Genomic DNA, 23063 nt, shown 5'->3' on the forward strand with positions numbered 1-23063 from the left:
AACATTTTTTAAACCCTCCTCCCATCATCTTTTAAACTATTTTAAAAGCATTCACAGTGGTCTTTTTATCATGATTATGTCATTTTTAGCTCAAATCAAAAACCCTCTGTTGCTTTCAAGGACATAGTTTCTGCAGAGCAGCAGGAGTTCATCAGATATTTGCTTCTGTACTGTGGGCGGGACTGTTGGCGCAGAGTAAGCCTACCCTCATTTCCCATCATAATTTATCTTGCTTGCTGACTGTAGCACCTTCGTCACTGCTACAGGGTTTTTTCAACAGCATTTTTTCTTCTGCTCCTCCTGTTTCACTACAATGCGAATAACGAAGTACTCAGTTTTAGTTTTAGTTTAGTAAAAAACACAAAAAATACAATTTTCATATGAGTGGGCCTTTGAGTAGTGTAATATTTTGTTTTGGTTTGATGTTTTTCCTGCATTCTTTGAACAGTGCATCGCTCCATTCTTGCTTGTGAATTTGTGCTTTCACATCAAACAGAGGAATTCATGCCACTACTACAAACACCCATCCACACACACACACAAGCACAATTGTTGCTTCACCCATTTACATCATGCAGGCTCTTTGTTAATGTTGGTTCTTCTTGTTCATGTCCTTTTATTTATTTATTTTTTAGTTGGGTAGGATCCTTGTTTGAATAGAATGTAATTTGCTCATTTAGCATGTTGCAGCTAATTGTCTTGGTCAGCTACACGTAGTGTTGTCCAACACAGTCAAAATTGTTTTTCCATAACTTTAGTGAAGCAGTGAATGACAATCACTTGGAGCTACATCCAACCAACCATGTATCTCAAACAAAACTACCAGGCTTTTGATTTCAAAACGTTTAACCAGAATTGACTGGTCCTTTGGGCAGTTTAGGCGCCATGGGTGGGCACCACAAAAAATTCCCTCATAATGTAGTTATACTTGAACTATGTTATCACTATGTACTTGTTATTAATAGCTGCTTTATAGGTGTCTACGTTGCTCTCTGCCCTTTTATTACCTGTTGCACACACATCTGGCTAGTAAAATATTCAGTAAGATGCAAAATCCTCTGCTATTATGTGATGACTTTTTGCTGTAAGAAAACGTATACTGTATTTTTTCCTTTTTTTAATTTTTGATTATTTTTTTGTAATTTGTTGCACTTAACATTTAAAGATTGCTAGTCTGTTATCAACTAAATCAAGAAATGACAAGGATAGTTTGTCTTTGATCGATATTCGATCATCCCAGCCACTGAGACTACTTTTAAGGTGGAAAGACCAGCAGATACTGTAATCCTAAACATTGACGTAGCCAAAAAGAAATTTTAGAGGGGCCTTCAGTCCACATATTAACACACATTACTCCCTTCTCACTTAAAAAGCAGATACCGGTAAGTGTCTTGTTTTTTCAAGGTTCTGCAGCAAAACAACGAAGTGTTTCATCCCTGAAGGCTGTTGATACTCAATCATTAAACTATCACTAATTACAGCATTAGTAGAGGTATTTTATTTTACCCGAGTTAGTAAAGGTGCTAAACTGAATGACCCATTCCCTCACACCACTGCTAAAATTTCATCCAGAGGAGCTCCGACCTCACAGAGAGAAAGAGGGAATTTGAGGGCAAAATGAGATGTGGGCTCTGGAGACCAGGCTCGCCAAAGTAGACCCTGGCAGTGTAGGGGCAGCCGGAGAAATGACAGCCGTCTTTCATCACCCCCCCCAGCAGGTAAACAGTGAGGCTTGGAGTCTGAGTGCCCCCTAATGTCATTATTTTAAGGTATTTCCTGTACTTTGAAACTATTCAAAAACTACCACTATTAGCTGCTCTCAGCTAAGCATTTTTCCATCCATTGAAAAAATACTCGAAAACTAATTTTGGTGGCGTACACAGGTTGTGTTTTTGTGTTTCACAGACACAAGGAATCTTGTTGTTGTTTTTTCAGTTTAATGCTAAACATCTTTTACACAGAACCTGACCTACCTCCTTGAAGACATATGTAATAAAACAACCATGAAAGCAAAATTATTAAAGTACATTTTTGTGATGTTAGTTAGAAATATTGCAAAATTTAATATCTAAGAAATTGAAAACTATAAAATGACCTTTTTGTCTTAAAATCCCTAAATAAGAAATAGCGGCCTTTGTTGCAGGGCCCATCAACAGTAATTCTTGTATAATAAATGTAATCAACATGCTCAGTATTTTTTTTATGGTGAAAATCATTTTTAAAAACATGACTGTTAAAGGCTTTTAAGTAAACAAACCTGAATTAGTACTCATCAAGTAAAGTTTTAAATTAAGTCAATAACTTGGTTTGCTAAAAAAAAAAAAAAAAAGTAATGTCTGTTTTTGTTTTTCTTCTGTAATGAATGAATGTACAAATTATTTTCCAGCTTCTTACAAATACCAAATTACTTTACACATCACTCTCCTTGCTCTCATTTACACGCATGGCTGTCATGCAGGGCAGTAACCAGGCCACCAGGTGAGGTTCAGTGTCTTGCTAAAGGACACTTCAACAATCATGGGCAATCAATGAACCTGCAGCCCTGTGATCAGAGGTCCACCGCTCCGCACCACGGCTTCCCTGTCCCAAAAAACAACCAGCAGATTTTCTGTCTTTTTGTTGTTAAAATCCAACAGATGTGTACATTCACTTTCATTATTTTAGCCCATTTCAGTTTACAATGCACATGGAAGTGCATGTCAGGACAATCAGGAGTTAGATTCAGTAGTCGATTCCAAATAGGGGAAGAGGATATTTCCTCCAGCGCCCCTGCACAGGAGTCCAACAAAAACACCTCCCGATTGAAAGGAAATTCCTCTGCTCTCTGCTGGAACGCTTCTCTCTTAATCCTGATCAGATAATGAGGTCATTTCACACTATTATTTCCTCCCTACTTTGTTTCATTTTTGCCAATTCCAACATGGCTTTGTTCAGTATCATCAAGCGTTGAGAACAATTTCTTTAGATAACTGGTTTGGGAAAATTATGGACTGGGTAATATAACTTTAATTGCCCATCTGCTGCCATGGCTACACGCTTTTTGTTGTGCAACTTCAGAAAAAGAAGGTGGTAAGCATGTCAACTGACAGAAAAGTTTGTGAAACGCCGCGGCCTGTCAGAACTAACTCTGATCACGCCTCTAAAACTATCTGATTGCAGCAGCAGCCGGCTTGGGTCACTGTCCTGTCCTTGAGTGTAAGTGACAGTGTGTCTGAGAGACACATCACAAGTCAGAGGAAATTGGAGATAAACAGATAAAAGAATGCAATCTCTGCTGGAAGCAGCCAGGCACAGGGGGCAGGAAATAAACCTGTATTTAAGCTGATTACCCGAGCAGAGTCCCAGCCCCTTTCAGCAGCTCTGTGTTGCCCAACTTCACCGCTGCCAATGCTGTTAATTAGAGATTTGCTGAGAGGAAAAAAGACAGCCTTGTCAGACTTGCAGGAGTGTTAGTGATGGCTGGCTGAAGGGGGACATGCAGGGCTCTTAATTGGGTCTGTGTGCTGTATCGGTGGCTGGCTGGAGCGATGGTGATGATTGCTGTGAGCAGGTGGCCATGGTGGCAGCTCCACGCAGGCCGTCCAAGGCCAGCCTGTCTGTTCTTGTCAGGACCCGGAACACTGAGCAGACAGCTCCTGAGCCCTACACTCATTACTCCAAGTTGCCCATTCAGTTGCTAAGCAACACCCTCACAGCCCTTTCATAACACTTCAGGGGCCTCACAATGTAACCCGCAGCCTTATGGGGGTACTTCTGGTGCTGCCATGAGAAAAATACGATCATGCTTCTCACCATGTCTTTTTTGGAATACTTCTTTTTGCCCAAACCTATAGATACATGCATCAAATAATAATATTTGTCCATTTAAAACAACTAAAATGTATGTATTATTGTGTTCCTTTATAAGAGCTGAGAAAGCCATGAATGTACAGTTCCCACGTTTGCCATGACAGTTACATTTTCCTTACTTACATATGAAATGCTAAAATGCAGACCCCTGACATGACAGTTCCACAATTAATCATGTTGAAATTATTATTCTTTACATTTTTTTTAAATGCCCCTCTGACCCTTCCAAGGGTCCTGTGCAGAATCTTAGCTGTTCCTATGATACTTAGGAACAGTTAGTATATATATATATATATATATATATATATATATATATATATATATGAAATCAGACCAGAGATGGCAAACAAGTTGAACGCATTTTGTATTTAAATGCAGTTTGACTTAACATTTAACTAAATATTCATTGCATATTAAATAAACCTATGTGCACACTGTATGTACATAGATTTCCCAATCGGTTCATGACTATGCTAGATTTATCAGATCTCTGTATAGATATATATTTTTGTTGTTTGTCTTCTTTAGTTTTATTTTTGCTATGATTGCTTGAAATAACCACTTCCTATTCTAGACCCAGTAAAATTAACCAATGCTGCAGACTATGGTTTAGTCTGACTAAGAAAACCAACAAATTGCATCCAAACTTCATTCCAGCTTCTAATTCTAAAGTGTGTCAGAGTGGACACCCCCCTCTCCATGACTTTCTGCGTACGTGCAGAGGGTTTTGTTGGTTATTATGTGTTTTCTACATAGTGCGTGCGTGCCAAAATGCATGCGTATCTGTTTGGGAGCTTAGAACAGGAAATGTAAAGGTTTAGGTAGGTCCATGGGAACAAAGGCTTGGCCGTCCCCGCAAGCCTTTTTTTTTACAGTCCCCTGTTCTGTCACCGTCACTGTAACGCTGAAGAGGAAACATCCCAGAGCTCCCACCTACACATTTCCCCTCACCTTTAAACAGAGGACCTGACCCACAGTTCAGGTCAGGTGGTTTCATGATACTTGGGAGAATTAGACTATGGAGTACATTTTGATTTCTTGTTCCACCAAATTTGTTTGCTCATGTTCAACAACTCAGCATATTCTTACCTTTAAGATTGGCCTCACTTTCCTAGAACCATTCAACCCTTTGCTTTCATGAGGGGCCTTTCTTTGGGTGAAGTTACTTTGACTCCCCTCGATCCCCATTATGTCTCTCCTTGTCCCAGAAGATGTACACAATCGGAAGGGACTTTATTCTGCATCCACACAAAAAAGACAAAAAAATAATTTAAAAACTCTATTGTTTGTTTTTTGTTTTTTTAGAAAACTTTTAGAAAACGCATATTTTTTTACTCTTTTGAGGGCTATTGTTTTACAGTAAAGTACACTCTAGAATAACTTAGAGTTACTCACAAGGTTGAGCCGTCTGAGTAGTTTTACTGTGTTCAGCGAAGTTTCAACTGGAAGAAATTAGCTGTGATCTTAAAGCACCATCAGTTTTCCAGTGAATATGTGTGAAGCATCTTGTTTAGTACCCTGGGTTTCATTGCTCCAATTAAAAGCTGAGCTCTGAATTCCTGATTTGACTTTTTAAACTTTACATAAGACCTCACTTTTTATTGTTTAAAGTTCTTTACGCCGTTTCTCTGTACCCTTCAAGAAGGCCCACATCAAAAACGCCCAGTTCTGTATTCCACAGAATGCAGGAATACCTTAAAACTCTGCCGAATCTTACCAGACAATAGAAGCTGAACTTCAGCTGCCACTAAGGCCTCAGCTAAAGGTTCAAGCCCTGTCAGGGAGGGGGAGAACTTCTGTATATCTGCCTGACAGACTTCGTGATGACAAGAAGAAAGCAGATGTCCCTCATAAGGAGCGTGGTATTAACTGTTTGGTATTAGCCACCTCGAAGCCCCAAACCCTCGTGCCACACTGTAGCTTCTCATGTCTGCGCTGAGAAGCTGACAGCTGCAGTCTCAGACTGCTGAGATGCTCTGATGCATACCTCCACTTTCATCCAGCCAAGGTTTCCCATGTATTTTCTTTTACCCGTTTAATGCTTTGTAGTTGGTCACACTTCACAATATGGTGAAATATGAATACATCTATGTGAAGACAGTTTCTAGCAACCAGTTAGATGTTTGTTTCCCTAAAAAGAACATCAGCCATTTGGTGTTTTGGGTGCATGGTATTGTTTTGCTGTTGTACAGAGCAACAAGAAAGTACATTTAATAATTTTGGATGCATTCTATCTGTTTCTTTCATGGAGGACATATATTAAAGAATTTAAGATTAAAACTGGATTTATGAGTATTTCTTTATTCAAATCGTAAAGGGTCAGGAGCAGATAAAAACCTGCCATTGGAAAAGGCTCAGGTTTGTGATGCAGCAGCTGCCATGGGGAGTAAGCCCTGGCTGCAGCCTGCACTATGTTGTGCAGTTCTGCAGGCTGCAGCCAGGTGTAGTTGGCCATGGGTGCTTCAAAGCCTTCGTTCTATGCTCCAGTGCTGATGCATCCACTTGCAGACAAATAGATCCATCAGTCTTCATTTTCCTCGTCTGAGCTGGCATCTGTATGGCTGGATCCCCGATATTGCTCGCCGTTTAATTTTTCTTTCTTTTTATTTTTTTTATTTGCTAAACTTATCCTATTTTGGGGTTGTGAGGGGTTGTAAGCTAGCGGGAAAGAGTGTAAACAAGGGAATGATGGGATATTGGCATAGGGTTACTTCCAAGCCAACAGTTCCACCTACAACTCAGAGACGAATTTCGAATGAAGAACTCCCACTCTGCAGAAAATATGTCTTAAAAAATGTCACAGGCTTTTAGATTAAACATAATCATAATAATCATAATTAAAGACCCCTGGAAACCCTTTTAAAATAGATAAAAATGTAGTTGGAGTGAGATTTTACTACTGAAACAATTCCTGATTGTCACAATTAAAGCACATTTTCACATATTTATTTTGATTTGAAAACAATTTGACACCAACACAAATGTGACAATATGCCAATAAACCAATATGATTTGTGACCTCATAGTATTTAAATGTCATTTCCTACTTCTGCCCTCACAATGCCATAACTGTAAACCCACAAAAACAAAGAATTGTGTAAAACTTACCTACCACTGCTTTCCTCTTTTCATATATGTGTGAACTGCAAAGTATGTTTCCATTTTGGCTGGGCTCCATTTATTTTCCAGGTGTGCTTGCATGCTGTGTGATCAACAATGCACACATCTGGATGAACTTAGCAAGAAAAATCCTATAAAAACCTAATGGCCTCTTTAAACATTTTTGAAGACTGATTAAGAGTGGTTCCTAATCTTGTTCAGATTAGTAGGGCCCATCTGTTACTTATTTGAGCTTTTATTGAATTAATAACTTGTTTCATCTCTGCTTTTTTGTTTTATCCAAAGGAGGTTGGAAGAATTCAGAAAAACCTGAATGATTTGAAGGTTGGTATCCTAGAGTGATAAATGTTTGTCTAAGGCCAGGCAATGCCATGGCTTTTCTTTACAACTGTGTTATGTATAACCTATTTCTGAAGCTTACTCACCACCAAAAGTGCTTTAAAAACAAACGTAAAAAAACTTTTTTGGCATACGTACAAGCTTTAAAAGATGAAAAAAAGCACGATATGAAGAAGAAAAAAACTGTTATAGGACCTGCAGTAGTCGTTCAAATTTTTTATGCACAAAAAGTAATCCCAGGCATATTCATACTGCACATGTAGATTGACACCTGCCGCTTCAGTACTCTCTTTGAAATGCATCGATTGACAACCAATTAAAAATAAAATCATAACAAAAATCTATTTTAATACGTATACCAGTCTTTGAAGATTTTGTGATATAAAAATTATGTGTTAAAGTACAGAAATGTCAAAAAAGAAAAATTGACTCAAACGTGGGATTACCACCAATTCACCACAGGATGTCGCCCAGTAGACTGGCCTTCAAAATCACCGACTAGGAGGTACTTTATCTTGTGATCGGTTTTTTTCTACATGAACAGGAAGTTCAAAATTACTTCTAAAAATATTTTCTGATAGAGTTTTTTTAACGATATTTTGAGAGAAATTTACTCTTCAAAACGTGATTGCCGAAGAAATGTAAATTTTGAATTAGGTTACTGCCTAATGCAAAACCATAGGTTTCTAACCTGCAACTCGTAGACGGTCGGACTACTGTTTAAATTTCCTACAGTACTTGAATGTATCTTGATACCGGATATGATCTAAAACTTGTCACAGGAACTAATGTCGTCTCGATGTGCATTGCACGTCTGTATGCAAAATATATCCTTTCGGATAAACCTTTTTTTAGTCCTTTCCCGAATTCAGTCGACTTTGTAATGGTAGTCTTGCGGGAAGATTGACCAGAAGAACCTTGGTAAGTAAACAACCTAGATAAGTAAACAAATTCGAGCAGAACTGTTTCCTGGTGGAAGCTAGCTTGTTCGTTGACTAGCGTTGGGTTGTATTGTTTTGATGATAATCTTTTTACATAAGAAGACGTTTGGCAGATAGAATTCAAATTTGTGTGGGTTGGAAGAAAAATACTTCAAAGTGTAATTCACCCAAATATTTTAGTGTGTTTACGTTTCATAAATGCGTTAATTAAATTGTACTGTAATTTAAGAGGTTTTTGTTTTACACACACACAAATATATATATATATATATATATATATATATATATATATATATATATATATATATATATATATATATATATATATATATATATATATAATTTGTCTTTTAGCTGGACCTAATGTTAATGTTTTTCATGCTATTTAAATTAAGTATAAAAATTATACTTGTTTAATAAAGATGGCTTATTTTATACATTTTTTTATAATTATTATAAAATTATTTCATGCAAAACACTCTACACTTCTAGACTAGAAAACCTTAGACTTTGTCTCTGCTTTGTCAGAGTGTTGAGTGATGGTCTGACTGGAGCTGGAAACATGCACAGCCGCTTGCAGGAGTTGAAAAAGGAGGAGGAGACTCTCCTCAAAATCAAAGTCATGCTGCAAGACCAGCTGAACCGCTTGAAAGTGAGTGCAGGCTCGGGAAAAATTCATGGATGTGGGTTTTCACTTGACATTTATGTTATATCTGTGTCATGTCTCAGTTTGAAGAAGGAACCTTGAAGTCTATTATCAGTGCCCAAACAGAAGATGCGGCCTCTCAGCGTTCAAATACTGAAACTGAGGTAAACGACCTGAACTTGCAGAACATAAAACCACAACCTAGCTCGCTGTGTAAATATATAAATAAACATATGGATAAAATGGAAGATGTTACTAAATCTGAAAAATTCCCACTTTGTAAAGTAAAAGGAAACATGGTTGATCTTTACATCTGGAACACTTTTTATAGTGCATCAAAGGACATAGTTAAAGTAAAGGAGCTTTTGTATTAATTATTTCATTTTTATCCACTGTGTGCGCTTATTCTTAACTTAATGCAATATCTGTATATTGGCTGTGAAGACTCCTAAAGCCCATACTTAAGTTTTGGTTTTTTTTTTTTTCCATAAAAGTGAGCTCACAGGATTTTGTTCTTTCACACCAACTCAAATTGTCTTCTGATTCATTTTGAGACAAATGTTTTCACAGGCATGCTGTTGTCTTATTTCCTTCCCCCTTAGGTTCAAATGAATCTTGACGATGAGAGTGAAATCAATCGCACCAAACTCCTACTGAACGCAGCTGTGGATAGTGATATGGAGGAAGAGGATGAGGAAGAAGATGAGGATGAAGAGGAAGACGAAAATGAGCTTGAAATTGTGCCTGAGGACGATGAGGAGGAAGATGATGATTACTGAGAATTGTGGGTCGTCTGTGCATTGACTGAAGACAAATGTGAACTTAATGTAACCAAACACATGTTTTTATTTGATTTGGGTTGGTTGTTTTTCTGTTTTGATTAGTTAACATGTTTAACTTATTTTGAGAGAATGAGTTACAGTGCTTGGATTTGTAGAGTTAGCATTATCCCCTGTGTGTCTCATTTTCAACATTATACCTTCAGTCCTTACCTGCAGTCAAATGTCAAATTTTATAGAACATGTGTGAGTAAAGTAAAGTGCATTAAAACTGTGTTAAAATAGGTGCCTGTACTGTAACGTTTGTGACACTTTGAACATTAGGGAATAACAAAAATAGCAAAAATTCCCTGAAAAATCAAAGCTGTCTTGTTCAAATATAACATAACGGATGAAGATAATATGGATGCACTGTGTACAAAATAATAAGCACAAAAATAAAAAAATTTTCATGTGGCAGTTGTCTACAAGCTTGCTATTTTTTTCATTTTGAAATCTAGTTGGGTTAAAAATTAAAGTTATGGTGTTAATACTTTTGTCCCAACCTAATCCAGGAAAATGGATTATGCAGAGCAAACACTTTCGTTTAGAAAACCATTCAGCATTTTCTAAACAGTTAAAACAATACAGGCTGCCCGACAATACTGCCAGCTTTCACTCTGACAGCAGGGACAGCTCTGGAGAAGGGTAGCGTTTCAGCAGCCAATGTGAAAACGGGGGGTTCAGAGACCTCTGCTTTTTTACATGTTCTGCTGCTCCAGGAAAATCCCTGTCGCCTTTCAGACTCAGGTGGCCAGCCTGCTCCAAATGCAATCTTCATAAAGCTTACAGGTAACAGGACCAGAAAGTAATTACATTTTATTTAACATTTGTAATTATGAAGAGTGAGTGGTCTGTAATGTGTAAAATATATGTGAAATTGGTACATTCCTTTTTTACGTTTCTTATGTAGCTGATATACTTGTATAATAAATTTCTAATAATGTTTTTTTTATGAGTCTGACCCCAAATGCTTGATAAAAAGAATTTTTAACCCATAATTATTGTTTGATCTTTTTTTTGGTTTGTTTTCTTTGTTATTGATGCTCCAAAAAAGTATAACTTTGAATTATTTTGCTTTGTCAAACAATCCTGTTCTTTTTTCCGGGCATATGATAAATGGTTGTCATGTGAACTGTAGATACATTAACCTCTGTGACACTAGCTTTGCTTGCAGAGGTGGAACAACAGTTTGTATGGGATCTGTCTGCCTCAGCAAGATGTTTCTACACTCCATTGAATTTGAAAAGAGGCATTGCATTAGAAACGTGGGACCCCCCCCATCCCTCATGCTTCATAATATTGAATGCTTTCAGAATGCCAGCAGTTCATTGACATTTTGACCTATCAAGTTTGTCTTTGTAACTCGTACATTTGCAGGCATGTATGATTAAAGCTTCTTGTTTTTGAAGGAGTGGAGCAGAACGAGTCAGGAACTGTGCTGCAGACTCAGAGGTACCATGCGGCCCAGCTGTGCAGTCAGTGTGTGCCATGTGCTTATGTTGGTGTTGTGTCTGTCTGCGGCTGAGGACTTCGACTGGACAAAGGACGAGCACGGCTCCTTCTATTATGGCACTTTTCCAGCTGGTAAAAAAAAAAAACAACAAGCTGGTGTCAGATGGGTCTTTTAAAAAGGTATCTATGCTTTAAAATGTTGCATTTTGTAGGATTTTCGTGGGGGGCCGGAGGCTCGGCCTATCAAACAGAAGGAGCCTGGGACAAAGATGGAAAAGGACTGAGCATCTGGGATGTGTTCAGTCACAAAAAAGGCAAAATCCAACAAAATGAGACAGGAGATTCCTCTTGTGAGGGCTACTACAAAGTCAAGGTGGAGTTTCTCAAAGCTAGCAAAACCACAAGGGGCTGGGTAGGCAGAAAAATAAAATCTAAGCTTCCACTTCCTGTTTTTATGCAGGATGATGTTTCTCTGATGAAGGAACTGATGCTTAACCACTACATTTTCTCCATCTCCTGGCCCAGGATCATTCCCACTGGAATAAAGTGTGAGTAACTGCTTCTAACTGGCACAAGATTGTGTTTCTATCTCAACTCTGGTGTTATTTTCAGCTGACCATATAAATGAAAGAGGAATACAGTATTATGATCAACTGATCAACCAACTTTTGGAAAACAAGATCACGCCCATTGTCACGCTGTATCATTGGGACCTTCCTCAGGTTGGTTTACACAGTACTAACCTTCCTTAAGCATGATTTTGCTTCATGAATCTTTCAAGCTTTTATCTGCTTTTTTAGTTTCTACAAGAGAAATATGGAGGATGGCAGAACATCAGCATGGTCAATCATTTTAATGAGTTTGCAAACTTGTGCTTTGAGAGATTTGGCAACAGAGTGAAGCACTGGATTACCTTCAGCAATCCATGGGTGAGTTGACAGCTAGAGTTTCCATTTAATCTTGCCTTCATGATACCATTTTTAAAGGAAAAACAGTCACTAAATCTCCATTAAAAAATAATGATTAACTTTATAAAACTGATTGGAAGAAATGATAACATCAACAACCATGATAGTAAGTGAAGAGCAACCTTGACAATGCCTGACTTGAGCACCTTCATTCCCATCTGCAGTCTGTAGCAGTTGAGGGGTATGAAACCGGAGAACACGCCCCTGGGCTAAGGTTGAGAGGGACGGGGGCATACAGAGCTGCACATCACATTATTAAGGTAAGCGGCCACGCGTGCCTTTATATGTTTAAGGTACACAAAAAAAAGTGATATGGATTTAGACTCTTCACATGTGTGGGGGGGCTAACTTTTGTCCCATAAATCTGACTTTAGTAATAAATTGAAAGATAAACACTTGCCTTTCCCTGTAGGCTCACGCTAAGGTTTGGCACACTTACGATACACAGTGGAGAGGAAAACAAAGAGGTATACAAATTTAAATTCTATAAACTGGTGTGTAAGACTTGTTTGTTCGTTTAAGTATCTTTGAGAACCAATGCTGACTTGTGCAGGTCTGGTTGGCATCTCTTTGTCGGGGGACTGGGGTGAGCCGGTGGACATCAGCAACCAGAGAGACATTGAAGCATCTGAGAGGTATGTCCAATTCTCCCTGGGCTGGTTCGCCACCCCCATCTTTCATGGTGACTACCCTCAGGTGATGAAAGACTTTGTTGGTAAGTGAACAGCAACTACTTGATCCGGTAGTTCTCTGTTCTGTTAATCAGTCGGGAATTAACTTGTTGGTTTTTTTTTTTTGCCATGCAGGAAGGAAGAGTGCTCAACAGGGGCTGGGGACATCACGACTGCCCTCGTTTTCCCCCCAAGAGAAGAGCTACATCAAAGGGACTTGTGACTTCCTCGGTATCGGTCATTTCACCACTCGCTACATCACCCACAAGAACAACCCATCAGGCCGGAGCAGCAGCAGCTTCTTCACTGACCGGGACGTGGCTGAGCTGGTTGACCCGCGCTGGCCTGACCCCGGATCAGAGTGGCTCTATTCTGTCCCCTGGGGTTTTAGACGGTTGCTGAATTTTGTCAAGGTGAACCACAACACTAGAAAAGCTATCTGCTGCACACACACAACACTAGAAAAGTGAATTGCTATGCTTTGTTCCTAATCCAGACTCAGTATGGAAACCCAACCATTTATGTGACAGAGAATGGAGTCTCTGAGAAAATGTTGTGCACGGAGCTGTGTGACGATTGGAGGATCCAGTATTTCAAAGACTACATCAATGAGATGCTGAAAGGTGACTTTAATGTTGGTGGTAAATCCCGCTTGCTTGATCAAAATTTCATCTCATTTCCTCTTACATGTCACCCAGCAATCAAAGATGGAGTAAATGTGAAAGGCTACACCGCATGGTCCCTACTGGACAAGTTTGAGTGGGATGAAGGGTACTCGGAGAGATTTGGACTGTATTATGTGGACTTCAGAAACAAAAACAAGCCTCGCTATCCCAAAGCTTCAGTCCAGTTTTACAAACAAGTAATCAGCTCCAACGGATTTCCAAACCAAAGAGAGGTTACTTTCCAATCAACAAAATTGAAACCATTAAAAAAGCAAAGCAAAAGTTTTTCCATAACTAAGAAACTTTTATGGTGAACATCCACAGGTTGAAAACTGGAGGAGGAAGGCGGTAGAAACCTGCTCTTCAAGCAATCAGCTGCTGGCAGCAGGTCAGTTCCTCTGAAACATCCCTCCACCGCAATCTAGTGATACGGCCTAAAAACTAGCTGGGGTAAACAAATTAAGATTCCATCCCAAAGATCCCATTTCAAATTAAAATCTGCTTTTTTGAGTAATAAATCATTTGAAAATGACAATTAGCCTATTGGTGACTCAATTCTTAGTTGTTTAGTTATTTTTGAGAAACAAAATAGGGAAAACAAAATTTACCCGAGGTCCTGAGGTGCAGAATTCCTGAGATATCTTCTTTGTTTGCCCCTCCAGCTAGAAGAATACCCCAGGAACATGCAGAAAAGCCCAAGGTTTGGCCAGTGCATGATGAAGTTTAGACCTTGGGTTGCATGTCCCCAAATCAATGTAACTTGTGCTTTTTTTTATGTGTGGTTTATAAAAAGAAAAGACTAAATGACTGAAGCCTCTGCAGCAGACTACAAATAAAGAAACTAGCTAGCAGCTTTTGAGCATGCTTTAATTCTGTTCTGCTTAACTGTTCTTACAGCAGCTTCAAAGAAATGAAGAAGTATTTCACAAAGCGTATTTTAAATTTAAGTCCGTAAATCTGATACCTGTGGAATTTCTAAAACAAAGTTTAAAAAAATAATTTAGCATCCTAATTGTCCATGGCTTCACATTAAAATCTTCTTGGCTTAGAAAACTCTTGAATGCAGCTTTGTGAAATATTCCCCAGCAGATGCATGCAGTCCTCAAAGGGTTAAATTGTTGTTAATCCACTGTGAGTACTTTTGCTTCTTTTAATAGAGGAACAGCGGAGTACTGCTGCCAATATTCTCAGACTTATACATGGTAAGAAATTCCTTTTGCTCAGAAAAAGTGATTTAAAAAAAAACGGATTTAAATGAGCAGAGAAATGTTAACCCTTTGAGTGCTGTGACTTTGCCTCATTACAAGCAGCTTCATTAGAAGTCCCCAGATTATTGGATAAAATGTTTTTTTTTTTTTTTACAAAAACGTGCATGGATGTGTTTGTTCTTGCAGACCCCCTGACCAGCCACATGGAGATGGTGACTGAGATCGTTGTTCCCACCGTGTGCACGCTCTCCATTCTGCTCTGTGCCATCTTCCTTATGTTCCTGCTGCGGCGGCGGAACTAGAAAGTGTGCAAACCCCAAAATCAACAGTCTGTGCACACATGTGGTCCAAGAGCTTATCTTTTTAATGAGTTATGTGTGAGAATTTGAACAGAGCTTAGAGAAAACTATTGAGTGTTAATTTAAAGTGTGAATACAAAGTTTCCGGAAAAATACTGGAACTTAGAAGGCAAAACTTTCAGAATACACCTCCAATATATTGATTTCCATATTGGAACACTGAAGTGCAATGTTGTTTTTGCTAACAGCCACTATTATCCTCTGTACTTTAAATTAAACTAATTTGTTTGGCCAATATTTCTTCAATGAATGTATTATTTTCTCTGCCATTGTTCTCTTAAGAAAAATGGACAGACAGATGGACAGAGAGGTACACTTAATCAATAAGGTAATGTCAGAATAAAACAAAAAGGGGTTACTGCAGGTTTTTAATAACAGTTTCAGTGGCTAACACAAATCTCAAAACACCTAAATGTTTTTGTGCAATTTTAAACTAAATTATGCACAGCTGACAAGGCTGCAGCACAACATGGTTGAAAAGAAAGCAGGCTCTTCGCAGTCCTCACTAGCTGTGTCCGTTGGATAATCTGGGGGGAAAAAAACATATTTTAAGAAATTAACTCATCATCATTATATTGACTAAATAGAACTCAGATTTTTTGGGGGGGGACATATTACCGGTTTCAAAGACGACGTGATCAACTAGAGGTCTGTCGCTGAGCTGCAAGGATGTCCGCACCTCCCAGGGGGTGTGTCCGCTGGTCACCTCCACCCCCCACTTAATGGGGTGCTCTCTGTGGTAAAAACCCAACCAGTCTGGTTTAACATTTGTGATTATGCTCTTTTAGTGGCATTTATACATTTTTTTTTCTTAATAAAATAAGTTGTTTATGGCTGCAAGTTGAGATCAAAATGGATTTTGTTTGATCTGATTTGATGGGTTGACTTCTCACTAAACAGACGCTCCTTTAAGATTCCAAATTAATATAAGGCAAACATTTCGTTATACTTCCACAGTTTGTTTGGCATTCTGACATTCTGCTTGACATTCGATTAAATCACAAAACTACTTTTTCTACTGCTTAAGCAGAACTCATCACATACATGTTTGTAGTGTTTTCTATACCAAAAAGAAGCTCTAGTGGATTTCTACAATTGAACTGAATAAAAAAAAGAAGAATCATGCTAAAGTTACAAAGGAAAATAAGATCCAAATGTTTGCCCAACTTGAATAAAATCTCATTAAAGATAGAGGAATACATTTTTGCTTTTCAAAATAATGGTCATTTCAAAAGGCAGAACAGACAGAACTTACTTCTGATAGAAATGGCTGATCATTGCAGGTTTGATCTGGAGTTTAAACTCGTGCTCTTCATCATATGCGGCTGTTTTGTAGTACTGCAAGCATGATCTGCAAATGAAACGAAAATGTAACGTTCTTTTTCAGCTTGATTAAACTTGCGATAAAAATCTTCAGTTGTTTACTGAGTGAGATGGAAGAGGCGGTCGTAGGGCAGACACAGGAAGGTACTGCTGGTCACGATGATGTCCAGCAGATGGTGCAGTTTTCTGAGTCGAGCCACTTGCTCTTGCAAATCGACTTCCGTGTTCAAATAATACCACTGAGAAAAACATTGTTTTTATGATGAAACACATCTCAGAAGTGTCAGATGGGTCTTTTAAAAATACTTTCCTCTTACCAAGTGATTCAGAGTGGTCAGCTCTTCACCTGAAACAAGAAAAATGTTTGCAATAAAATTTTTGCAGTTTGTATTTTTTTTAAAGTCCTCCCAGACTTTGAATTTATAAATCAGAAGTGCAACAGAATCTTAGGTTAAAAAGTATTTGTGTTTTAGTTGGGGAGCTTTACAGCAATAGTTAGGTGGTTACCAATCAGGTAGTTGATGTAGTCTTTTCTTATCTTGTCCAAACCCATTTCTAGCAGCATGCTGACAGGAGTGATGCCTGTCAGAGAAACATGATCCACCTGCTGGTGGTAGGACTGTAGAATGAGCTTGCTGAGGGAGCTGCTGCTGTCTCTGTGAATCTGTAAAACACCCCAAAACAGAGTGCTTATAAATCCTTTCATTGAAATTAACAGTTGTTTTTTTTTAAAGCTACATTGCTAATTACCCAGGGCTTGATGTCACCGTATCTTAGGGCGTCAATGACTAACTTCAGGCAGTCTCCAATATCCTGGTATGAGGTTACGCCTGCCGTGGAAAGAAAGTGGGAGAAGAATGGTTCCTTCTGTCCATTTGAAAGGCAACCCCAGTTCTGACAGCAGAGACAACCTGACTGACTTTTTCTCATGCGAATCCAAAGCTGCTCCACGAAGTCCATGTCTCCTCTTTCCAAGAAAGAGTTGAAAATTGGAGTTTCCGTTTCAGACTTCCTCTTTGAGGTCTTAAAAAACAGACAAAAAAACAAAACAGATCCAACATAAGTTTTGCTACGTGCATTTTTGAAGAAGAAAAAAAGGTTTTAGCACAGTATTATGTTACCTCAGGTGTCTTTGCTGGCTGATCTCGGGGTGTCTTTGCTGTACTTTGAAGCTCTGAAAACAGAAACAAAAGATTTTTTTTTACCACTAGATGGAGTATTTGGGGTGCATTCACTTTTCTAAAAGTTAATACCTTCTAGGTAGGATTTGGTCAGATTAACAGCTGACATGCTTTCCAAAGGTTCCATCCATTCAGTCTCACCCGTTCTCAAACCATCTGCTAAAGTCTAAAAAAGAAACAAAAACCAGAAAACTTGAGTTTATTTTAACAGAAGGCCATCTGCACATTTATAGCTTAATTGATGAGAAACTCACCTGTAGAAACTCTAGTTCTCTGTACATCTCAAACATGGGGCTTCTCATGTCTCCAGTAGCAACTTTAATATTCTGCAATTAAAAAAAGACCCAAAAAAAGGGAAGTAAAATCAGACATTAAAGCTCAAATTTCCGTGAAAAATCCTTATTTGTTTTTTTATACTTTGATGTATAAAATAATGAAATACTTTCTATTAAAACACAGGCAGTGTGAGTCTCTGCTGCTCACCAGTGTTGCAGTCGAGGACAGAGGTGGGACCTCAAGGACACTCTCCACATGACTCCACTTCAGGTCCACTGTGACACTGCTTTGCGACTCAATTGTCGTGTTCTCGACAACAGTGGAGCCAAACAGACTGAATCTAGCACTGCCTTTAATCCCTATCTGGAAGCATTGACAAATGTATGTCAACAAAGGATCATAAAATGCAGACAAACTTAAGTTCACGCACACTTACAGAAGACGAGTTGTGCCTTTTTTTATGCTCCTGTTTTAATTCTTCTAAGGTTATGAGAGACCGTTTGTCCACAGTTGAACCTAAGGATGAGTAAAACGTGTGAAACAGTTACAATAATATGATTTTATTGATTCAAGGATGAGTTAGTTTGGGATAAATGGCCAAGAAATACATTTGCAGGTGATGGAGTAGAGTTTGATGGCAGTTATTTTAGTGTCGACGCAGACTGGTTCGGCCCCAAGCCAAGTTGTTCCAGCGGGGTCAGACATGTCACAGCGCACCCAAAGAGGATGTAAGGCGGGATTCTTGTCAGCAATCGACATACCAGGATTCAAAGATAATGTATACCAAGACAGCAACTGCCTTTAGAGACAGGAAAACAGTTGATTACAAACACAGCTTGGAAAATGGCCTTACGTTTTGTAAATATAAGCAAAATGTTGAACATTTTATCCCCACCTTGCTTTCATGATTGTGAGTGGCTGTGGCACCAGTTCTGTCTGCAGAGCATCTGCATCTGCATCATCAGCACCATCATCATCAGCATCATCAACATCAATATCATCATCAGCAGCATCGTCATCGTCGTTATCATCACAGCTTGATGTCATTTGCTGATTCTCTGGTTGACATTTTTTTGGGGTCTAAAGAAAGCAGACATTACAGCATTAAAGAGAACAGAAGTTAAATATCAGCTGCATCAAAAATGCATACACTTAAAAATCAAAAACCCACATCAGTATATAACCAATCTATTGGGAAAAAAAGTCATCAATTGCTTCCCACTTCCTAATTATTTGACCCATCCAAAAGTTCAGAATACTTACAGCTTTTTCACAAACAAAGATGGTCTGGTTGCCACAATACATGTTCACTGCAGCAATTTTGTCCCCATTCATTTTTACAATATGGATGTCCTCCTGGAATTAATAAATATTATTTAAACAAACAACTTCATACTTTTATCAACCCAGAACAGAGACTTTACCGCTGCAAATACTTCAGCTAAAATTACCTCAAATGTGACTGAATCGTTGCTACTTTCAACCTGAAGCGACCTGAAATCGACATACATCTTTACAAATTATAATAGAAATTGGTCAAGCGACATGTAAAATAAATGATTTGTTTTCGTTCACGTCGACACTGTTTAAACAGCACTCACCGAAGAATAGAGAAAAACTCCTTAGCGTTAAGTATCACCTTCGAACCCATCACGTAATTTCAGTCGATCGCTCAAAATACAAAGAACCGCAAATAAGAACCCAAACTATAGCTAAAAATGTGAGCCACTGTTGATGTTTTGACACTCCCGCGCTTCTCCACAGTGTGACGACATCAGGTCATAGGTCAAATTGTGATCAGCGATAATTTTGTTTTACAGAAATCCAACACATTTAAAGTTAAATTAAAACAACTTTTGAAAACAAATAATTTTAATAACACACAAAAAAGTCAATATTATTACCTTCAAAAGAGACATGGGAAAGTAGTTCGGGCTTTCTAGTTTCATGCGCCAACGTGGAGTCGACATATAGTCCCAATTGAAAAAAGTGGGGTTTTTTTATTCTTAGGAAAAAATATGATCAATTTAACATATTTAATTGTCATATTTATTATCAATATAATTACTTCATATTCTATTTTTCACTTTAGGTAAGGACAAAAAACTATGCACATAAGGTTTTAAACGGAAGTCGTCGCTCTGGAAGCGGAGGGATAAATCTTCACAGAAAAGTCACCAACTTCCTTTTCACTGTGGCCGCCATAGCGAGTGGAGCGTGGTTCCCGGCGAGCCGAAAAATAACTATCAAAAATGGTGAGATTTTACGAATAGAATCAGATCATGCTCATCTAGAGTACTGTAACTGTACTATGTTTCAAATAGCTTCGCACAGCTGTCTCATTTTCTTTGTACAACTGCAAATGAAAACAAGATACTGCTAGCTAGCGAAGGTTTCACGAGGAGCCATTTTGGCCTAACAGGCTAGTTTAGCCGAGTTACACGTGTGACTACTACTTCAGTCTCGATTGTTGCAGCGATTTGCTCAACATATACATGCTTTTTTTTTGTTAAATTCTGAGTATATGATTAAAGATGCTTCAACTAAGGTCTTAAAATTTAGCTAGCGTTTTAGAAATTTGTTATAAACGACAGGAAGACCCATTGGAAATCGCCTCAGCTCGTAACACTTAACAATAAGTGCATTTGAAAATTCATTAAGGCCACTTGATCTTTTATGTTGTCTCTGAAAGTTCCTTACCTGATGACTGTCATTTATTTCCTTTAGGCGTGTGCCCGACCTCTCATCTCGGTGTACTCCGAGAAAGGAGAATCTGTCGGCAAAAACGTATTGATGCCGGCAGTCTTTAAGGCCCCGATTCGCCCTGATGTTGTAAACTTTGTGCACACCAACATGCGCAAGAACAACCGTCAGCCATATGCTGTGAGCGAGCTGGCAGGTTAGTTATTCTTATTTTGAAAGGTGACTGTGATGTGTATATAAATGTAAACTCAGGCGTATAATTGTGTATTCCAGGTCACCAGACCAGTGCAGAGTCCTGGGGAACAGGAAGAGCTGTGGCCCGTATTCCACGTGTGCGAGGTGGTGGTACTCACCGCTCTGGCCAGGGTGCTTTTGGAAATGTATCCATTTGATCCGGGTTTTTTTTTAAACTAGTTTTAGGAAAGCGGTACTACTTGCTATGATGGTGTAATTTGCGTCTGACTCTGTGACCAGTGACAGAATGCCTACCGTCTTATACTGGCGCAGATGGCTGGTGATCATTGAGTCTGAGCAGGTTAGAAGCGTTTCAGTGTTTCTTGCTGTGGCATCAGACCTCCTTGACTTTCGTTAAGATGTGCCGTGGTGGTCGCATGTTTGCCCCGACTAAAACCTGGCGCCGTTGGCACCGCAGGATCAACACACCCCAGAAGCGTTACGCCATCTGCTCTGCCCTGGCTGCCTCTGCCATTCCTGCACTCGTGATGTCCAAAGGTAACCTGAAGAAATACCTTATCCAGGTTAATACAGATAAACTAAATTCATTAATTTATTGAAACGTAACGGCTAACTAATGCAAATCAAAATTTAAACCAATAAAAAGACAACTCTAACTGTATGGACTTTGTTTATGTAACATTTCATCAGGGCACCGCATTGAAGAAATCCCTGAAGTCCCATTGGTGGTTGAAGACAAAGTTGAGGGCTACAAAAAGACTAAGGAGGCAGTGCTGCTGCTGAAGAAGCTTAAAGCCTGGAATGACATCAAGAAGGTGAAATGCTCTGCAATGCTCAACTAAACACATTTAGTTTAGCTATGGTTAACAGGTTTTAAAGAATGATCAGATTGTATGCAACATGGTTTAATTAATTAAAAAAATAGTATATTTATTTTTACATCAATGGGTGGATCCTTGCTGATCTTGCTGAAACGAAGCGTTTAAATTCAAAGCACACAGTATTCTATCATTGTGTTGTTGGGCAGTGGTCTAACTTGCGTTGTGTTGTCAGGTATACGCCTCCCAGCGCATGCGTGCGGGCAAGGGTAAGATGAGGAATCGTAGACGTATCCAGCGCAAAGGGCCGTGCATAATCTACAACCAAGATGCTGGTTTGACTAAAGCCTTCAGGAATATTCCAGGTCTTCTGTATGATTGCATTTACCATCTGTTGTTGTCTAATTCATCTTTTTGTTGGAAACTATTATTAACCTGCAGCCTTTGTGTAACAAATGAAAATGATTGCTATGGTTACTAGACACATTTTGCATTCATAACTTTTGCTCCAGAATAAATCTGTTTATGAACATTATGATGTGGAAATCAGCACTGGCTAAAATAACTTTACTAAACCAACAACTGTTTTTCTGTCTCATTTAGGCATCACTTTGCAGAACGTGAACAAACTGAACCTCCTGAGACTTGCTCCCGGTGGTCACGTTGGGCGCTTCTGCATCTGGACAGAAAGCGCTTTCCGCAAGTTGGATGACCTGTACGGCACCTGGCGTAAGCCTGCCACCCTGAAGGTTGACTACAAGTATGTCTCAGCACTGTCCATCAGTTACTACCGTACATACGTTGCTCATGCATGTCATGATGAGCTTCTTACTTCATGGTCCGTGTTTTTGATCTTTGTGATATTTAACGAAGTTCTGAGCTGAAGCAACACTGTCACGTAAAGTTGGTTTAGTTGGTTTTTCTGTGGACTTAAGCTGATCTTTTGTTCCAGCCTTCCAATGCATAAGATGACTAACACAGACCTAAGCAGGATTCTGAAGAGCGAGGAGATCCAGAAGGCACTTCGTGCCCCCAAGTACGTAACCTTACCTTTACCCTCCAACCTTTAACTAGCGAGCTGTGATGATTTCCACTTCTGGTCCGTGTTTCTGAACTCTGATTATCATGGAAGTTCTGAGTTATGCACAAATGTATTTGCACTTAATGCAGAAAGCAGGAATTCATATTAACAGTAGGATTTGTTACAACAGCAAAAAGATCAACCGCAGAGTAATGAAGAAGAATCCTCTGAAGAACCTGAAGATTATGTTCAAGCTGAACCCGTATGCCAAGACAGTAAGACGTCATGCCATCCTGAAGCACGACCCGACTGTAAGTCCAACTTTACGCAGCAACATCCCAAGATGAGTGTAGCGACTGTTTTTGCTAACGAAGTGTTAAATGTTTTCATAGATCAAGGCCAAGATGCTGAAGCCCAAGAAAAGATCTGCAAAGAAGAAGGGAGCTGAAAAGCCCAAGGCATGAACATACAGACTAGAGTTCATTCAATAAACCAGTTTCAAATGGA

General features: G+C 38.9%; 4 protein-coding genes and 3 non-coding genes across 12 annotated transcripts; 6 read left to right on the forward strand and 1 right to left on the reverse strand.

Moving 5' to 3' along the window:
* The first annotated feature begins 8054 nt into the window (after window positions 1–8054).
* Window positions 8055–10133, forward strand: snapc5 (small nuclear RNA activating complex, polypeptide 5). Its single transcript, XM_078948712.1, has 4 exons — window positions 8055–8229; window positions 8778–8901; window positions 8979–9059; window positions 9498–10133. Exons 2-4 carry the CDS (start codon window positions 8812–8814, stop codon window positions 9672–9674), a joined length of 348 nt encoding a protein of 115 aa, XP_078804838.1. The 5' UTR covers window positions 8055–8229; window positions 8778–8811; the 3' UTR covers window positions 9675–10133.
* A 178-nt stretch (window positions 10134–10311) lies between these two features.
* Window positions 10312–15274, forward strand: lctlb (lactase-like b). Of its 4 annotated transcripts, XR_002873408.2 has the most exons (16): window positions 10312–10505; window positions 11126–11300; window positions 11381–11541; window positions 11629–11716; window positions 11781–11890; window positions 11969–12097; window positions 12301–12396; window positions 12549–12603; window positions 12690–12851; window positions 12943–13220; window positions 13304–13430; window positions 13506–13705; window positions 13797–13860; window positions 14135–14227; window positions 14630–14674; window positions 14867–14960. XR_002873408.2 is itself a non-coding variant. In XM_023955780.2 (15 exons), the coding sequence occupies exons 2-15, from the start codon at window positions 11174–11176 to the stop codon at window positions 14980–14982; spliced, it is 1758 nt and encodes a 585-aa protein (XP_023811548.1). In that variant the 5' UTR covers window positions 10312–10505; window positions 11126–11173; the 3' UTR covers window positions 14983–15274. The 4 variants fall into 4 exon arrangements, 3 of the variants coding, with proteins under 3 accessions (XP_023811548.1, XP_023811550.1, XP_023811549.1); XM_023955780.2 differs by lacking the exon at window positions 14135–14227 and having other exon boundaries at window positions 14867–15274; XM_023955782.2 differs by lacking the exon at window positions 14630–14674 and having other exon boundaries at window positions 14867–14955.
* zwilch (zwilch kinetochore protein) lies at window positions 15027–20657 on the reverse strand. 3 transcript variants are annotated; one of them, XM_078948711.1, is made up of 18 exons: window positions 20520–20657; window positions 19271–19313; window positions 19083–19175; window positions 18715–18899; window positions 18428–18618; window positions 18256–18335; window positions 18027–18182; window positions 17798–17869; window positions 17616–17709; window positions 17484–17536; window positions 17283–17385; window positions 17113–17192; window positions 16870–17026; window positions 16680–16708; window positions 16465–16601; window positions 16295–16390; window positions 15658–15773; window positions 15027–15566 (listed from the first exon to the last, which is right to left on the reverse strand). In XM_078948711.1, exons 1-18 carry the CDS (start codon window positions 20531–20533, stop codon window positions 15478–15480), a joined length of 1788 nt encoding a protein of 595 aa, XP_078804837.1. In that variant the 5' UTR covers window positions 20534–20657; the 3' UTR covers window positions 15027–15477. The 3 variants fall into 3 exon arrangements, with proteins under 3 accessions (XP_078804837.1, XP_004070037.1, XP_078804836.1); XM_004069989.5 differs by lacking the exon at window positions 20520–20657 and adding an exon at window positions 19421–19603; XM_078948710.1 differs by lacking the exon at window positions 20520–20657 and adding an exon at window positions 19421–19580 and having other exon boundaries at window positions 19271–19330.
* Window positions 19934–23063, forward strand: rpl4 (ribosomal protein L4). Its single transcript, XM_004069618.5, has 10 exons — window positions 19934–20074; window positions 20547–20718; window positions 20796–20902; window positions 21116–21254; window positions 21408–21532; window positions 21771–21900; window positions 22139–22295; window positions 22488–22571; window positions 22747–22867; window positions 22949–23063. The coding sequence occupies exons 1-10, from the start codon at window positions 20072–20074 to the stop codon at window positions 23018–23020; spliced, it is 1110 nt and encodes a 369-aa protein (XP_004069666.1). The 5' UTR covers window positions 19934–20071; the 3' UTR covers window positions 23021–23063.
* LOC111947590 (small nucleolar RNA SNORD16) lies at window positions 20958–21056 on the forward strand. The gene has a single exon (XR_002873470.1). It is a non-coding gene; the product is annotated as a small nucleolar RNA SNORD16 (small nucleolar RNA).
* On the forward strand, window positions 22347–22418 carry LOC111947589 (small nucleolar RNA SNORD18). The gene has a single exon (XR_002873469.1). It is a non-coding gene; the product is annotated as a small nucleolar RNA SNORD18 (small nucleolar RNA).
* Window positions 22611–22677, forward strand: LOC111947588 (small nucleolar RNA SNORD18). The gene has a single exon (XR_002873468.1). It is a non-coding gene; the product is annotated as a small nucleolar RNA SNORD18 (small nucleolar RNA).

Source organism: Oryzias latipes, chromosome 6, assembly GCF_053564925.1.
Source record: "Oryzias latipes strain Hd-rR chromosome 6, Olatipes_Hd-rR_3.1".
NCBI lineage: Eukaryota > Metazoa > Chordata > Actinopteri > Beloniformes > Adrianichthyidae > Oryzias > Oryzias latipes.

What these genes read in the sequence shown, in the direction of transcription:
- snapc5 (XM_078948712.1), top strand. Translation starts at nt 8,812, where the DNA reads ATGCACAGCCGCTTGCAGGAGTTGAAAAAGGAGGAGGAGACTCTCCTC. An exon ending in ACCAGCTGAACCGCTTGAAA is followed by an intron (nt 8,902 to 8,978) that starts GTGAGTGCAGGC and finishes GTCATGTCTCAG; the next exon opens with TTTGAAGAAGGAACCTTGAA. An exon ending in GTTCAAATACTGAAACTGAG is followed by an intron (nt 9,060 to 9,497) that starts GTAAACGACCTG and finishes CTTCCCCCTTAG; the next exon opens with GTTCAAATGAATCTTGACGA.
- lctlb (XM_023955780.2), top strand. Translation starts at nt 11,174, where the DNA reads ATGCGGCCCAGCTGTGCAGTCAGTGTGTGCCATGTGCTTATGTTGGTG. An exon ending in TTACCTTCAGCAATCCATGG is followed by an intron (nt 12,098 to 12,300) that starts GTGAGTTGACAG and finishes TCCCATCTGCAG; the next exon opens with TCTGTAGCAGTTGAGGGGTA. An exon ending in GGTTGCTGAATTTTGTCAAG is followed by an intron (nt 13,221 to 13,303) that starts GTGAACCACAAC and finishes TTCCTAATCCAG; the next exon opens with ACTCAGTATGGAAACCCAAC.
- zwilch (XM_004069989.5), bottom strand. Translation starts at nt 19,470, where the DNA reads ATGGGTTCGAAGGTGATACTTAACGCTAAGGAGTTTTTCTCTATTCTT. An exon ending in ACGGTGACATCAAGCCCTGG is followed by an intron (nt 17,027 to 17,112) that starts GTAATTAGCAAT and finishes GGTGTTTTACAG; the next exon opens with ATTCACAGAGACAGCAGCAG. An exon ending in TGACCACTCTGAATCACTTG is followed by an intron (nt 16,602 to 16,679) that starts GTAAGAGGAAAG and finishes TGTTTTTCTCAG; the next exon opens with TGGTATTATTTGAACACGGA.
- rpl4 (XM_004069618.5), top strand. An exon ending in TGCTGTGAGCGAGCTGGCAG is followed by an intron (nt 20,719 to 20,795) that starts GTTAGTTATTCT and finishes TGTGTATTCCAG; the next exon opens with GTCACCAGACCAGTGCAGAG. An exon ending in TCCTGAAGCACGACCCGACT is followed by an intron (nt 22,868 to 22,948) that starts GTAAGTCCAACT and finishes ATGTTTTCATAG; the next exon opens with ATCAAGGCCAAGATGCTGAA.